Raw genomic sequence first — 16,563 nt, 5'->3', positions numbered from 1 at the left:
ATAAATAAATATAAAAATGGATGCTGAAATTTTGGAACGCACGATTTTTATTGGTCCAAAGCCAACTTAGTCATCGCCAATGTTTATACAAACACAACCAACTTTATCTGAGCTTTATCGAAAGAACGCCCATTTTTTTTTCTCCGATTCCCACATCCACATATTTCGGGAGTGTTGTTTTTTTCCATTCTCACCAACTGCGGTCACGTCCTCCCCTCCCGCACTCGCAGTCGTCTGCACCAATCGTCGGCCGCTATTTTTATCCAATTTTTTTCTCTACAGTTACCATCGTTTATCCGTTTTCAGTTTTCTCTCCTTTTTTTGTTTCGAAGATTTTCAGCCGCCATCTCCACTTTATTTATCTGTTATCAACCGACGGAGCGTGACATAAAAACACTTTTGCTATATATAGAAATTGTTTTCCCAGATAAAAATGGACAAACACTCTAATTAAGAGAGAGAGAAAGCGTTATTTGTTATGGAATCATTTATTTGCGAAATCGATTTTTAGTAAACAAAATGGAGCTTGAAAATCGGCAGTTTGTTTTCAGTCGATGTGCACTTTGCGCGATTCGCTCTTGTCTCGCTCATATTATTTTTTTTATCCTTTTGTATCGAGTGCGGATTATAAAAAAGTTTCTGATTCTCCAATTACCGTTTTTTTTAATGCTTCCGATTGGCACACGATCCACAATTGTACGCAGAATACAACCACAAATACTTTAATACCTAAATTATTTCAACTTTATTGGTAATCATAAATTTAATTTACAGTTAAAATAGCTATAATTAACTGGCTTTAACTTAAATTTAACCAATTTAATTTTAATTTTATTTTTTTTTCAATTTTGTCTTCATAAAATTTATATAAAAGATTTATTTAAGATTTTGAGGTTAGAAATAATTGAATAAATATTTTGTTCCTGCATTTATCACAATGAAAACAGAAATTCAATATTATAACTGAATTACTGAGATTATAAAAATAAATGAATGAATAGTTTTCATATAATCTATTTTTTTAAGTATTCCAATAAGTAAAAGTAGTTTATCATTATATTTATTATTAAGTGCGTGCTTATTACACATGCTTATTAATCAATCAATCATAATCATGTATAAAAATCTCAACAATTACCGTTTTTATTTGTATTTGATTATATATTAAAAATAATTTTTAATTAATACGATTTACAATTTTCTTCATATTATATTAATTAAAGCAATAACTGAGTTTTAGAAACAACCAATTTGTATTTTTTTTATAAAATTTAAAACTATATCTTTATAAATGTTTTTTTTGACTATTGAAATAACTATGTACAAAATTTGAACATATTTAAGTATTTTTTTTTAATTGATATTTTCGTCAATATTATCTTTGAGTATATTTTTCCTTGAATGAATTTCTTTAATAATTAGTATAATTATTATTTTATTTGCCTAAAAGCAAAAAATTTGAAATAAATTTCTCAATTTCTCAACACCAAACATTTCTTTTAAAAATTTATAAAAATATTATTTTTTCTGTTATTATATTACCACAACTGTGATGCTCTGACCTAGTCAAGATACTATCTAAATTCTAATAGTAGTAATCTTTATTACCTATTCTCTATTCAAAGGGGATATGGCACATACCTTTCAGATTAATCTAAATTCCACGTCGTAAAGACAATTTGCTCTAACATGAAATTCGATGGATTTATACAATTGCGCAAAAAGAAATTGTTTTATGAAAGAATTTGATTATGACAATAAAAATCCGATTACGTCATTTAATAGGATTTATATGTGATAAGTCATAGAATAATTGGATTTATTATAGATGATCTCACACTGATTTGTGGAATCATTATTTGAAATAGAATTTATCAATACTATTAATGAATAGTAGGTATTTTTTGTTATTATAAATAATAATTATTTGGCGGAAATAGCCCTTAGTATGTGATTGTACAATAAATTTTACTTATAATTAATAATTATATAAACGTGATTATGTCTCTAAATGATCATTTATTTAAATAATTTTAATCCCGATTTAGTTTGCAAATAAATTAAAACAATTTATTTATTTTAATTGCGTTTTAATTTCAATTAATCTACATTTTGTTATGTAATTGCAAGGGGTAAATATGAATTGTGGATATAGCAAATAATTAATCTTACGAGTGAATGATGATGAATTGTGTAGCTTGTTGTAACGAACAATATTTACCGTAAATACCGTACAGAGGTCTAATGACCTTAAGTCTATCTGCCATACTTCTTTAACAGAACTAATTTACTAACCTTGGCTGATGGACCGTAGCTAACTAACCTTTTGCAGGAAGTGAGATTTATTTCGACTCTGGTCAATTGGAATGCCGCGGTTCTATTATGTTTTGTCGGACTTTGTTCTTAGTTTAATAAAAAAATTATAATAACATTACATAAGTTATTTATTTCCTTTTTGTTAATGTAAGTATTTTCATATTTTCATTAGTTAATTATTAATTAATTTTATTGTTATTATTGTAACAAACATGAAAAATAATTACAGGATTTATATAAAACCTCGGTATGATTGTGTAAATAAACAGGTTAATTATTATTTACATAACAAGTGTAAATATTAATGAAAACCAACTAGTAATAGTTAATAATACATATAAATGATTTATTTTCTTATTTAATCTGTCATTAATTATTATTAATTGTTTTTTTTACATTAGTCTTTGATATTTAAATAAGTATTCCAATAAAATATTCAACAAAAACTTCTATTTGTTAGAAACAAATACAGGTTTAATTTGATTCTATAAATTCTTTAAAAAAAATTTAAATTTAAAAATAGATTTTTACAGAACTAATTGAAAAAAAACTTTAAAAATTTCCAGTGAATAATTTACGGAAAATAACATTGTTCATTGTTGAGTATACTGTAAATTTTTAGTCATTTATTTTAAACATTTTTTTGAAATATTGATATTAGTCGAAAAAATGTAATTGAAGTATTTAATTAAGAATTGACGAGGTTTTGAAATAAAATAAAAGTTTCTTTTGTGTTAATTATAAATTAAATTTTAATATTGGTTTAGCAATTCAATAGTTTGGAACCAATACAAGTACCTAATTAACTATTGGCTTTGAAGTGGTTTAATTAAGCGAGTGTTTGCAGGTTCAGTAAATAATGCGGGATGGATTAATTAAAGAAAGAAAAATAGTTAAAAAGAAACATAAACAAATGTGCAGACGTCAGTATATTATAAGAAATTATGTATTATTATATAAAAAGGTAATATTTTATAAAAGCTTCTTTTGTGTTAATGAAAAATTAAATTTCAATATTGGTTTAGCTATTGAATAATTCGAATCCAATACAAGTATCCAATTAACTGTAGGCTTTGAAGTGGTTTAATTAACCGATTGTTTGCAAAAGCAGCAGCATATAATGCGGGATGGACAAAATAGAGAAAGAAAATAGAGAAAAATAAAATAGAAAAATAAAAAATTAACGAACAGCCACACTAGAGAATATTATAAAGAAGAAATAATTAGAGAGCATCAGAGGCGCGTATTGTTTTCTGCCGTTTCGCCGAAAGTAATTAGTTAATTTGTGGATGGGAGCTTTGAATAATGGGGCGTAGGCGTTGGATACGCGATGAGAGCTTTTTGGAACTGTGGGCGCCATCTGTGCGGGCGGAGCGGAAACGCGGAAACACCGGAAGGACGCGCATGGCGACCGTTCCGAAAATATTCGTGCGAGCAGACGAAATCTTAATATTTACTTTTCTCCAGCAAAAAAAAAATAACATGAAAAATGTTGATAAATAAACTTTCTTTAAAAGGCGCAATCGTCAAATGTGATTCTTCTAAAATACATAATTCTTTATTTTGAATTGCGTGATTCTTTACAAAATTCTTATTTTTTCTCTTAATTCGATATTAATCGTCTCTCAAAATGTTCGACTTAAAATGCGTGATTCTTCTTAAAATTCTAGTTAAAATGCGTGAATCTTTTAAAATTCTAGTTTAAAATGCGTAATACTTCCTCTTCGCGATTCCTCTTCATCTTTAAGAAGCAACGACGACTGTTGTTGTTTGCTGCTTGAGAACCTGAATTCTATTTAGTTTTTTGCCGGAGCCAACGTTAATGGTCGCAGGTAAAGCAATGAATAAATTAGAATTGTAAGTAATTTTTTATACGGAATTAGTACCTGTCGGCACTAAACGGTCTAGGGGAACGCACATGGGCCTTAGAGCCTTCGGTACCGGTATATGCATAAGTACAAGAAAGGCAACAGCAACAGAAGGAAGAAGTACAAGAGAAAGAAGACCAACGTAGCTTCTTTCACTGCATATATACACAATATTATATTTTTTTTTCGTACTTGTTCTTCACGTCTCGCATTCAACTTCCCCTCTTTGAGGAAGAAGAACGTTATGCAAATTCCTGCGACACATACATCTAAGGGCATGTAAGACAGTTGAGTCGGAATCTGAATTTTAAATATTTATCCATTAGTTATTTTGCTGCTCGCAAAGTCGAGGGCTCCGGTATATACATATATATTTTTTTCCTTTTCTTACAGTCCAGATGCATTTGTGTGGGCGATGGGAATCTAAATTGCGTGTGTGCAAGGGCCATTCCTTCTCTCTTTCTTCTACTACTCGTTCCATTTTTTTGTTTCTTTCGTCCTTCTTTTCGTTCCCTTTTTCGCATGCCGTTTAGATATGCGGCGGCGATAGGGCGCAGCGCGTTTTAAAATTCGCCCTAATGGCTCACTTCCTATACACTGCATCGTGTGTTTAAAATGGCATTAAATCGCAATCCATTAAACCGCAACGTGCAATTGTGTTTTGCATTTTCCTAGATACCTACACTTTTTATTTGCTTTTTAGTTTTTTTTTTAATTTCTGATTCATTTTCCGAGTAGGAAAAGAAGGAAACGCTAACTGAGGCTTCAGTAGATCATCCAGATGCATTTGTTTTGCATTATTGCTGTTTTCTTATTTTTTACTCCTTATTTTGTGTTTCATTATTCCCAATGGGAAAAGGAGCGCAGCAGAGGCATGGTGCCTATCAGTAGGTCATCCCACCCCGATGGATGGAGAGAAAAAAAATGGGCGTGCGAACGCGGATCCACCCCCGTGTGCCAAAGGGCCGTTCTTCAACTTTCTTTCACTCCCTCTTTTTTTTCGTTCCATTCTCTTTTGTTGTGTTCAACCGTTTACTTCTTTTTTTCTACTGCTGCGAATTACATAAAGTTGGCAAAAGTTGAACCGTGTATGAGGACTAAAAATATTGCCGGGAACGATGCCAATAAGTGTTTCCACTCTCCATCTCTTTCTCTTGCGCTTAGAACGTCTCTGGTTCAATGTAAAGAACACTAGAAGACACCTCAGCGTTGTCAGCAAAAAAACATAGTTAAAGAATCATATCGATACGTTACTCTGCTCATGCATAGCGTCCAGGAATAATTATGATCTACTTTGGACTCACACTATGTTATAAATATAATAATATTGGATGTAAAGTAACTTTTGGTCATTGCCCCATAAGTAACATTATTTTTATATGTTTAGAATAAAGGCAACATAAAAAAACAAGAAATTGTTTTCACTTTCTCCAGATATACTAAATTATAATTCCTCTAACATAATAGTATCCAATATCAATCGATGTTGGTATAGTTTAAATTGTAATATTTCTTGAGCATATTTAATTGAATATAAGTAATAATCGTGACTATTTTACTAATTAGTAGTTACGTAATACTAATTGATTCATTTCATGTAGAGATGTTCAAGGATTTTGACTTAATATATATTTATTATAATTTCTAATTAAAAGTAAATATAATTAATAATTAATAAGTAATGTTATATTTATTATTTTAAAAGTAATTGCAAATGATTCATATTTTATAGAGAAATTCATGTATTATTTTGAATTTACTTTAAATTGCATTTACTAACATTAACTTCAATTATATTGAGGAAATTAAATTTGAATCTATTATATAAATCATTTCTTGAGTTAAAGAATCAAAGATTGCATTTTCCGTTTGTTATTGCTTTTGTAATCAATGATGAACATATTAAGAAACTTTCTCTTTATAACCACAATTCAATAAGCGTTTACGAAATATCAGCCCAATGATAATGCTTTCTTGCTCAATAACATTATGAGTTGTAAATAGAAATAATTTAACAATATGAGCAAAATAATTAAAAGAGAAATTATTTAAAACAATATTTACTTTGCAGACTCTCTGCCAATCTCGATATTTTCTTACTGTTTCAATTTATTTGTATTTAGATAAACATTCAATTGGATTTCGAACTTAAAAAGATATATGCAGTAAATTTTTGAGTTCAGAAAACAATTAAGAATGTTTTCTACTTTATTAATGAAGACGTTTTTCTCTAAATAATCTTAATTCAATATATTTGCAATATTTAATGTTAAGAAGTCATTATGTTAATAGATATACAACATATTTCTTTAGAAAATGTTGTCAATTTAGAAACAAAAGACTATCGACCTCCAAATTAAAATTGTTAATTTTTCTTAGTATTGTGGTGAACTTTTTGCTGCGTCAAATCAATGAGGTTAATTAATATTAGTCAGTAATAACAAAAAAAACAGTATTTGTTTAGTGGTTTCTGAAATAATTGAATAACGATCACTAAATTACGTATATATTACATATCCAAGGCGAATGCCATTAGGAAATATTCTAAATGAACTGATTATGTACATTGAAAACTATGAAATTGAGTCTTTGACTGTGTAGCACCACTGTTTGATTTGAGGGATTCACTGGAGAAAAAGCGAAACGAACAAACAAAAACAAAAAAAGCTCTCACCGTCGATGCAAAGTGAATTGAATAACATTGCACTCTTGATGGAAACGCGAAAACAATTCAGCCGTTATGACTATTATCTTTGTTTTCTCTCATATTTTGCCGTCGTGTTTTATTTATGTTTTCCTTTTTTTAAGTCGTTTGTTTTTCTGTACATCTCTATTTTCTTGGTGGTCGGTAAAAGCTGTGTACGGCCGTAGACAATGCGTGCGATGGCAGAACGTCAAGTGATAACGCTTGAACGGGGTGGCAAAGAAGGGATGAAAAGAGAGTGAGAGAGAGTGGTGGTGAGCTTGCGACCGTCGCGACGGAGCCGATGTGTATGAATGAATGAAAGAGCCCCCACACAGCACACACATTCGGAGCTTTCCTTTCCACTCTTCTTTTTTCCTCCCTCCGTCGTGTTCTGTTGCCACTACAAAAACTTGGCCGCGTGGAAAGGGCACAAGGGTGCTACGATCCGGCGGCGGGTGGGGGTTTCCGTAGGTTCTGGGGTAAGAGCTTCTACGTGTGGGACGGTCTCTTCCCCTCCGTGGTGGGGGTCGAAGAAGGCAGTGAAAAAAGCTGCAAAGGAGTGCTTTTTTCGGAGCGGTGGTGGGGATGCGTGCATGTGTGTGTATTTGTACGTGCGTGTGCATGTGTGTGCGAAGGTCCTGGAGCATACATATACACACTCCTTACGTTATTCTCCCCTAGTTGGGCGCACGCGCGGCACTAAGATACAATTCTAAGGTTCGGCTGTCGCACTCCCACTCGCATCCCTTACCGTCTGCCGTCTCACGCGGCAACCCTTCCGCGACTATTTCCGTCCCTTACGCGCGCACACGCTACCCATGGCTCCCTCTCGCTCGTTCCTTGCGCTTGTTTTTCGACGGTCTCGCTCGCACCCGTCGCCCTTGCATATGTCCGTCTCGGTTCGCCCGTTTCTACCCTCGTTTTCTTAGTTTGAAGGCGTCGTTTTCAGACGCTGGTCGTCTTTTCCAGACGCCGACGCTTTTCTTAGTTATCTGCCGACTTTCTTATCGCATAGACGCGCCGCGACGCCGGACGTTATTCCAACTTACACCCGAAAACGTGCAGCAACACTCCGGTACACACCAACCACCACCAACATCCAAACGCAACAACCAAACAACAATACAAAGATTAAAGGAAATTTTTGTTTTTGCCGTACCGAGACGGGCATCGTATTCCACACGAATTTTCTTTGAATTTCCGCCGAAATTTCCACCAAAAATCTGTGCTATTTCGCTATCTCGTTCCGCCGGTGGAACGAAATCATCAAACGCTAGTGAGAATATATTTTGTTGGAGTTTTCCTCGCCACGTGACTGAAAATTTTCTAAGTGCAGTGAGAGACGACGGGTCCTGTTTATTTACGCATTTTTTCGCCGGCGAAAATTTTTGTTTGTTCAGTGCTTTCCTATCAGAGATTACTAATTTTCTTGTGCAATAATCTCCATACACGCAGTGAGTAACTCTTTTTTGGTTCATCTCAAAAAGTCAGGAATAAAAACCGCGTGCGCTCCGCATATTTTTTACCGTCGAAACGTGAACAAACTAATTCACCCAAAAACATCCATCAAAATCAAATACCTTACAATCCTAACAAGAAATAAATAAAACAAAAATTTGCATCCAACTAAAATTATCATCTTATAGCAAATAAAATCATTGAAACAGAATTTTCGTGAATCAAAACACTAAACAAAATTATCTTACATTTTTCACAATTTATGAATACAAATGTTCCATGTATCAAAACACCCAATAATATCTGATATTAAAATCTTAAAAATAAATTTACTTTCAATAAATAATAATGTTAAAGAAAATTACCAAAACTCCAAGTTAAAATAAGTTTCCTTAAATTAAATTTGTGAGTTAGAAGAAAATTGGTAATAATTTAATACACTTATATTTTGTAAATTCAGTATATTCAGTATATTTAAAACTCTTCTAATGCACAAGTATATTATATGTAATTTTCTTACAATTATTAGAAATTACATACCCAGAACGGGAAATGTATTCAAATAATTTTAGTCCAAACTCAACTCTGATATACATTTTAAATAACTTTAGTCTATCAATTTAAATAGTTTTTAATATCAACCTTGGTTTCCTGTTTACTTCAGAAAAATAACTTTATTTTAGAGTAAAATTTAATTTTGTAAATATTAAAATAATTAATATTTAATGTCTGATTCAGAATATTATTAATAAAATATTTAGTATATTATTAAGAAAATACATTTTGTGAATTAAATAGTTTGAATTGAGAATTTTTTCGCTGAAAACTTAGTTTTGTAAATAGTAGGTTCAAGTAAATTTGTGAAAAAGATTGCGAAATAATTATAATATTAGTTTTGAAAATAGATATGTTTCTGTAAAGTTTATTTTGAGAATTAAAATATATTAAACACAATAAATTCGCAACTGAGATTTATTTTTAATTTTAATCATTCCGCAAGCACTTTCGGTTAAAGTTAAATAATGTTCAGAAATAAGTTTTTTTTTACGTTTCTTTATTTTATTCTTTTTTACCACTTGCGATGTTTGAGAAAAGATGTGCGAGCGGGCAGAAATTTTCCGAAAATTCTTTTAATAGCGTGGAAAAATAATTTTCCCGATGCGATGCCAAGATTTTTTCCCGATTTCGTCGGCGCAGAAAATAACGCGGTTTTAAAGAGAGAGATTTTTCTTCGCACCAACGCAAATAAATAGAGTATTGGAAATAGAAGAAAAAATGGTTTTTAAAAGTTAAAAAAAAAAATTATTAATTTTTTTCTTGAAGAGAACATTTAAAGTGTATAAGTTATTTATTAAATTACTTGAGATTTTTGTATAGTATTACCTCAACTTTTTTCTTGTAGTAAATATTGTAGATTGTGTTTAAGGGATTTATTAAATTATTTTTGTTTGAATGGAAAAGGTTTGAAATAATTTTAGTTTTCATTGAAATTGAAAATTGGTGTTGTATCTAAATGATTTATTTAGAAATATAGTTTTATTGAAATAAAAGACGTTTTAAATATTTTCTGTATAGTTTTCATGTACGTTTTTTTTCTTAATATGAAAATTAGTTAATAAGAAAAATATTTATGCAACTTATATGAATTTATATGAGGTATGAAAAAACGTAATAATAATGTAGCCAAAGTATTAAATTGTATTATATCTAATTTATTAAATTATTTTGTTGGAATAAAATGGTAAATTTGGTTGAATTTATTTGAGGTGAATAAGAAGTTATAAAATGTATGTTTTATGTAATTGCGATGGAATCGATAGAACTATGGCTGCGGGTAGAAAGATAATGGTTGAGAAAAAAGCGGAGTATTGTTGATTGCAAAAGTGGTTAAAAAAATCAATCTATCGATTTTGAGTTAAATTTTTAATAGGCGAAGGAAAAATGCTGGGAGCTTCGGTCGCATTCGCTAATCATTGATAATGAAGGTGGTGTATTTCAACGTTTCGTTTGTTTTTCTGCTTTCAGACTGACTATTAAGAAACTTCGCGACGAGGCCTAAAGGATCAACTGTCCGAAGTGTCCGTTGTCGTGATAGAAGGAGAAGAAGAAAGTGCAATAACGGAGATCGATATACGTTGGCAATAACAACAGAAAATCTGAGCCACTGTATTCCAGTGGCCCGGGAGAGATAACTCGTTCAGTAAATCGTCTAAGATTTTAACCACGGAGGACCAGGGGATCCTGAACAATCTGAAAGTCGAACATGAAAACCTAGTAGCCAAGTGGCTCCAGAACTCGTTCAAGATCCAAGAAAACGCAGCCCTGGATCTCCGAGCGACACCACTCTCCCTCCAAATCCCGATGGCCGAGGTGAATAATCGGCCAGTCTTCAAGATGAACAACGACTTCTGGAACCAGGCGCGCGGACCTCCGCAGAGCATGGCCCAGAACCTGTCGAATTCCAACCAGAACTCTCCGGTACCGGGGTCCACAAACTCGATACCGGCCCATTCGCCCTCTCAGCAGAGCAACAGCAGCCAGCAGAACAACCATGTGATCACACAAGGAGCTCTTGCTCTGCAGCAGCAGCAGCAGCAGCAACAGCAACAACAACAGCAGCAACAGCAGCACAACCAGAGCATACAGCAAAACCAGAGCATACAGCAGAACCAGAGCATACAGCAGAACAACCAGCAGGCGCACAGCCAATCCAGCCAACCAACGACGCCAGTTAACAACCAAATGAACCAGAACAATGTGCAACAGCAGCAGCAGCAACAACAACAACAGCAGCAACAGAACAACCAGCAGCCGCCAAACACACCTCAACTCGGTAGTCCGAATCCTCACAGTCAGCAAGCTCATGCTCATGCCGCCCTTCAAGCACAGCAGCAGCTCGCACAAATGACCCAACAACAGCCGCAACTGTCCAGCGGACAAAATTCCCCCGACAAGATGACAGAGAAATTTGTCAATGAACTCCAAGTAAGTTGCTCCACATTTTCCCAAAGAACTACATTCTTAAATCACTTCGCAATACTTACCAATTAACATGCAATAAAGAGCAAAAATTTCTTGATAAGTATCGCGTGATGATTAACCATATTTGTTCTCTTTTTTTTTTAATTATATAATTTCAACCCCCGAAACCAACCCGAAAACACCTACACGCAACCACCGAGAGACTCGCAGACCTAATGATTATTTTTTAGACCCAAAGACCAGGAAGAATAAATAACAATGAAGCTTCGAGGACAACTCGAAACGCTATGACTTCGGAAGAAGCAAACTTTATGACCGAGGGTGTCAATAGTAAAAATTATATAAATTGGCGAAAAGAAAGCAGGATCTTTTTTTCTTGTTATCACTATCCATTTCCGTTTTCGATTTAGAATCGAAACAAGATAATCGCTCACTTCCTCCGCTTCGGCTGTATGCACTATTTTTTTCTCCCCGTAACCGTAGCCGTTGGGCAAAATTGAAATTCAGAATCGGAATAATTGGATCGTGTGGCTTTCAATCTGCAATCAATGCGAAAAGCCCACAGCTGGAGAAATATATATATATATTCATATAGATATATATATATATATAGTATTAGCTTGAGTTTAGCATATTATTAATAAATTATTGTCCAACGCGCTAATTACTGGCCTCTTCGATGGAGAGAAACAGTGTGTATCGTGACTCACATCCAGATTTGTTTACTAATGCATATCATAAGCCCCGACGTTTCTCACGACCAATATTTCTGCTCCGAACGAGAGGATTAAATAAAGTTGATAGTTTTATTCTCTGCCTACTCAATTAATTAGTAGCCGTAGCCCCAATTTGATGAAAAATTCAATTACGGATTGAACTAGTTTCAGTTTTGTATGAGTGTGTACACTCTCTTTTTTTTCTCCTCTTCGAACATATGTTCTTGGCGGCAGGCAGATGCATTCCACTTTAGGAGCGCATTGTCTACCTACCCTCCATGATATTATGCGGCTCTTGCATAACTGTTATTACCCAACAAGTTTATTTTTTGTTTGTTGTTGCTGCTGCTTTCGATTTGATCGCACATTTCGAAATGATTCAATTTTTAAGAGGAAGCGCGCGAAACGTTCGATAGGCGCCGGTTCCTTGACTTGACGTCGCGGCGCTCCCGCCTTCTTCGAGATGGTCCTGTGGCGCCCCCTAGCCGCAATTTGCCCAATTTTTTTCGCAACCCTTCCATTCAAAGTTTTTGTCTTTTTTTTTAATATTTTATTTCTTTTAAATTGCATTCGCATAAGAAATTAAGCATTTTCTTAATTCACAATTAAGAAGTTTGTTGCAAATTCTGTTAGGAACGTGGCAAAAGAGCGACGTGTTGTCTTCGCCACGAGACGCGACAACTTGTTGATGCTGCGTGGTCTAAAAAAATCCCCGTCATCGCCACCCTCCAACGGAGAGAGAAAAAGCGCGCTTGCCGAGGTGATTAGCAAAATAGAAATAAAGCAATGGAAAGTTTGCGAAGCGCCGAGGGTAGAGTTACATAATGCGGAATAATTGGCTCGCAAATTTTATTTAGAGACCACACACATACGCGCGTGGAACAATTGAAAAGTTTTCATCGTTCTCTCTTCTATTTTTTTTATTATAGTTCTCGTACCTCTCGACATTTTTCGTTTCCAAAAAAGAGCTTTACACAAAAAAAATAAAAGTAAAGTTAAAAAAATAAAGCGGCAATGCGAAAAAGCGCATTAAAACTATCCCTCTGACGAAAGGGGGGAAAAAGTTTAAATTTAATCACCGCCAGTTTGTGTTTCCAAAATGTTTTCAACGTTTACCTGAAAAAAAGTAATGAAACATTAACAGCGGAAAATTAACAGTTTAAATAAAAACATAGAAGGAAATTAGAAAAACCTATGTTTCTTAGATTTTATAATATATCAATTTTCATTATTTACTAATAATTACTTAATGAAGTAGAATTAATTACTTTTATGCAAATAAATTCATAATTTAACAATTTAAAAAAATTGTTAAATATTAAAACATTAAACCCACAACAAAAATCCATCCTTTCTTCACCAACAATTAAACATATATATTTTATCTATTTACTACTATTGATTTTTCGTTACTTTATTACTTTTTTACATCCTCCCACCTGAAAACTCTTCTTTTTATTTATTTTTTATTGTTTCTTTTTTGTGTTTTTGTTTCTTTCAGTTTGCTATTGTTTTCTGAATGTTGTCTGTTAATTAATTGTATACTAAACTTGTACGTTTGTGTCTTTTGTCCCAACTAACGCTGCCGGACTTTAACCAGCTGCAACGGAACTCTTCGGCGATATCTGAAAGGACGCTCGAGGAATGCTGGACGACCCTCCAACGTGTGAGTTGGCTTCTGTTCGACCGTGTAGAGTATACTTCCAAAAAACGAACAAAAAAAAATCGAAAAAAAAAAAACGAAAAAAAGATGATCATTTTGAGAAAGAAACCCTGCACATGCTAGATAGAATCAATTCCAATCATGTTTGCCTGTGAAAATATGTTTTCTTTTGAATGAGATGCATCCAAATCATTACTATTTTGATTTATGAATATCAAACAAATTAAACGCCTTGATTTTTTATTTATTTATTTTCTTATTGAAAAGAGTACATTAATTATATAGTAAAAAAAAATCTGTTCAAAAAATATGAAAAATAATTCAAATAGAAATTGTCAAACTTGACAACGCATTTTACATACAACATTAATGTTAAAATATTAACAAAAACTAATAATCAAATCAAAATAATATTATTTTGGTCGCATTAATTTTTACATTTGCATGAATTTTGAGTCTTGAATACTTCTTTACTTTTTTTGTTGTTGTCGTACTGTGGTAATATTTCTTTTCGTTTCTCGATTGTTTCCATAGATTTTTATGTTTGTTATGCATTATTTTCTCAGTGTGTCCGCTTTTTCTTTACTTTTTGTCTATTTGTTGTTCTATGTGTGTCTTTCTTACTTAAGCGTCGCATCTTTGACATTGATATTTTCTGGGGTATTGGAAATAGCATGTCAAAACAAAAAAAAATCTTTGAAAATATGAGAGAAATACTTGAGCGAAAACTTTGAAAGCGAGAATCTTTAATTGGTGAGTATCTATGTTAAGTAACACGAAACACGAACACTTAAGATACACATATTTTTGTTGTTGTTATTTCTTTGAATGAAACGCAGGAATTATTCGATTGTTTTTTTTTTGGGGGGTTTGAATTGTGTATGTGGAGGAATAAAGGGAAAAACTCGTTTTAGGAATCGAGCACTAAATACAAAATGGTACCGTGAGGTACGCGTCTCCCGCACGCACCCAAAGCACACGCGATTTTGCGCCCCCGCCCCTACATCTCGCCATTCATCTTATCGTTTCCACGATATCCCCCATTTTTTTCTATGTCTCTCTCTCTCTTCCCCTTTGGATTTAAACAGCCACCCCCCGTTTTTCGATTTCGCCCCATTTTTTTACCGCTTCAATCTCGTCCTTTCGGTTACGGGTTACGTAACACTGAATGGAAATAGGAGGCATCACGCGAAACTCCGCTTCCATTGTCTGCGAGAAGAAAAGAAGTTGCAAAAAAAAAATCTAAGTGCAACCCAAGAGGTGCTGACAAAGCATGCACCAAAAAAATATAATTTGGGCTTATATGAATATCAACGGCTATGACAATAATTAAATTGTAATTAAAAAAAATAAGCATTCACACGGTTTCGAAGGAAGGGGACCACGGGGAGGCAACCCCTTTTCTGCGGCGCGATTGTTTCAGGTGAAGGAACAAAAAAAGGATGTGAGGATGCAGAGGAGAGAATCAGGTAGAGAGAGGCGAGAAACTTGTTCTCGCTGGCTTCGAAGACCGGAACCCGGAAGCTCCCACGAAAAAAATCACGCACAATAAGGGCGCAATCAACGGTCGTTGTCCTGCATCTATTTGGATACAAATTTTTTACACTCTTCTTATTTTCATTCCTAATTGCGAAGGGTGCCAAATCGCTGTTTGCCTTACGCGCTTTTTCATTAATAACTTCTATATGTTTTTGATATTACGATTTGATTTAGAGGTCCACTCGAGACGCGAAGCTCCGTCGTCGGGTGTGCGTGCACTTATTTAATAATTTTTTTTGCGCCATTTTTTTCACCCCCTGGGGGGTTCCCCCAATCGCGGCCATTGGTAGGCCCAACCTAAAACTAATAACTGACGCACAATGCATGCAGCGTTTAATATAATGATCGGGAGGGTGTAAGAAACAAAACGGACCAACCGAATGTGAAAAAAAAATGAAGTATGAATGAGGAGATGGATTTTGGACTCTTTTTTTCTACTCTATTCGGTATTGTTTCTGGGTCGCTCCCCCTCGTTCGATTCTAATAATGTACTACACGCACGATGATGTTGATGATGATGACGATGATTAAGCATTGAGATTCATTTATATTCATTTCGGTATATTCATTGGAGGAGAGCAACAAAAAAATATTTTGAAGAGAGTATTGAATACGTAATTTTTTTGCTTCTCCGACAATGAGTTTCTAATTTTTTTTTTAGTTGGATGATATAATTGAAAAAATATATATTATTAATTTCTACCACCTCCATAATTATAACCGTAATATTTTCTAAATTTAAAAATAATGTTAATAATTTATTTTGGAATAATTAATACATGTTACTTATTTGCATCTATATTCAAGAAGGAAATGGTATCTATCCACAGTAGTTTACTTACAATTCCAAGTATTAAATGACAATATAATAACAATGAAAGAATACATAAATGAACTCCAACCATAATTGCACGTTAATACCGAAATGCATAGTTGCGTACGAATAAAAATGCAATTAGTTTTGAAGGCATACAATTACCGGTAATGATAAAAATTAAAATAATTACATTGATATTTCTTTCAACTAGGCGTAGCGATTTACATCATATTCTTACGGCGCGCTTCTTCTACTTCTTCCACGGCTTCAGATATTTTCCGATTCAATCCTCAATCTGTTTCGCTTCTGTTTTTCTGTTACTTCTTTCACTATATTTGAACTGTTTGCTCTCCGCCTTTTATTGTTCCACTGCTCTCCATTGAAATTAACATATTTTCTTGCATTTTCATACGACCAGAAGGTCGACGTACTCTCCTGAATTTCGCAATACGCAACGCGTTTTTCTCGTTTCACTTTAACAATAAGAGAGAAAAAAAATACAACGATATACATTTTAT

At 33.4% G+C, this 16,563-nt stretch overlaps 1 protein-coding gene across 1 annotated transcript; it reads left to right on the top strand.

Moving 5' to 3' along the window:
- The first annotated feature begins 4,138 nt into the window (after positions 1–4,138).
- On the top strand, positions 4,139–13,911 carry LOC108558279 (alpha-protein kinase 1-like). Its single transcript, XM_017915136.1, has 4 exons — positions 4,139–4,148; positions 4,200–4,259; positions 10,490–11,313; positions 13,597–13,911. The coding sequence occupies exons 1-4, from the start codon at positions 4,139–4,141 to the stop codon at positions 13,810–13,812; spliced, it is 1,110 nt and encodes a 369-aa protein (XP_017770625.1). The 3' UTR covers positions 13,813–13,911.
- The last annotated feature ends 2,652 nt before the right edge of the window (positions 13,912–16,563 follow it).

Source organism: Nicrophorus vespilloides, unplaced genomic scaffold, assembly GCF_001412225.1.
Source record: "Nicrophorus vespilloides isolate i.1.1-1 unplaced genomic scaffold, Nicve_v1.0, whole genome shotgun sequence".
Taxonomy (NCBI): Eukaryota; Metazoa; Arthropoda; class Insecta; order Coleoptera; family Silphidae; genus Nicrophorus; species Nicrophorus vespilloides.
The sequence above is the reverse complement of the archived record's forward strand: the minus strand, read 5'-3'. Positions and strand labels throughout refer to the sequence as shown.

Excerpts from the sequence above, each read along its gene's own strand:
- LOC108558279 (XM_017915136.1), top strand. Across the intron at positions 4,260-10,489 it reads CCTTAGAGCCTTCGGTACCG|CCACTGTATTCCAGTGGCCC; the intron begins GTATATGCATAA and ends AGAAAATCTGAG. Across the intron at positions 11,314-13,596 it reads AATTTGTCAATGAACTCCAA|TCCCAACTAACGCTGCCGGA; the intron begins GTAAGTTGCTCC and ends TTGTGTCTTTTG.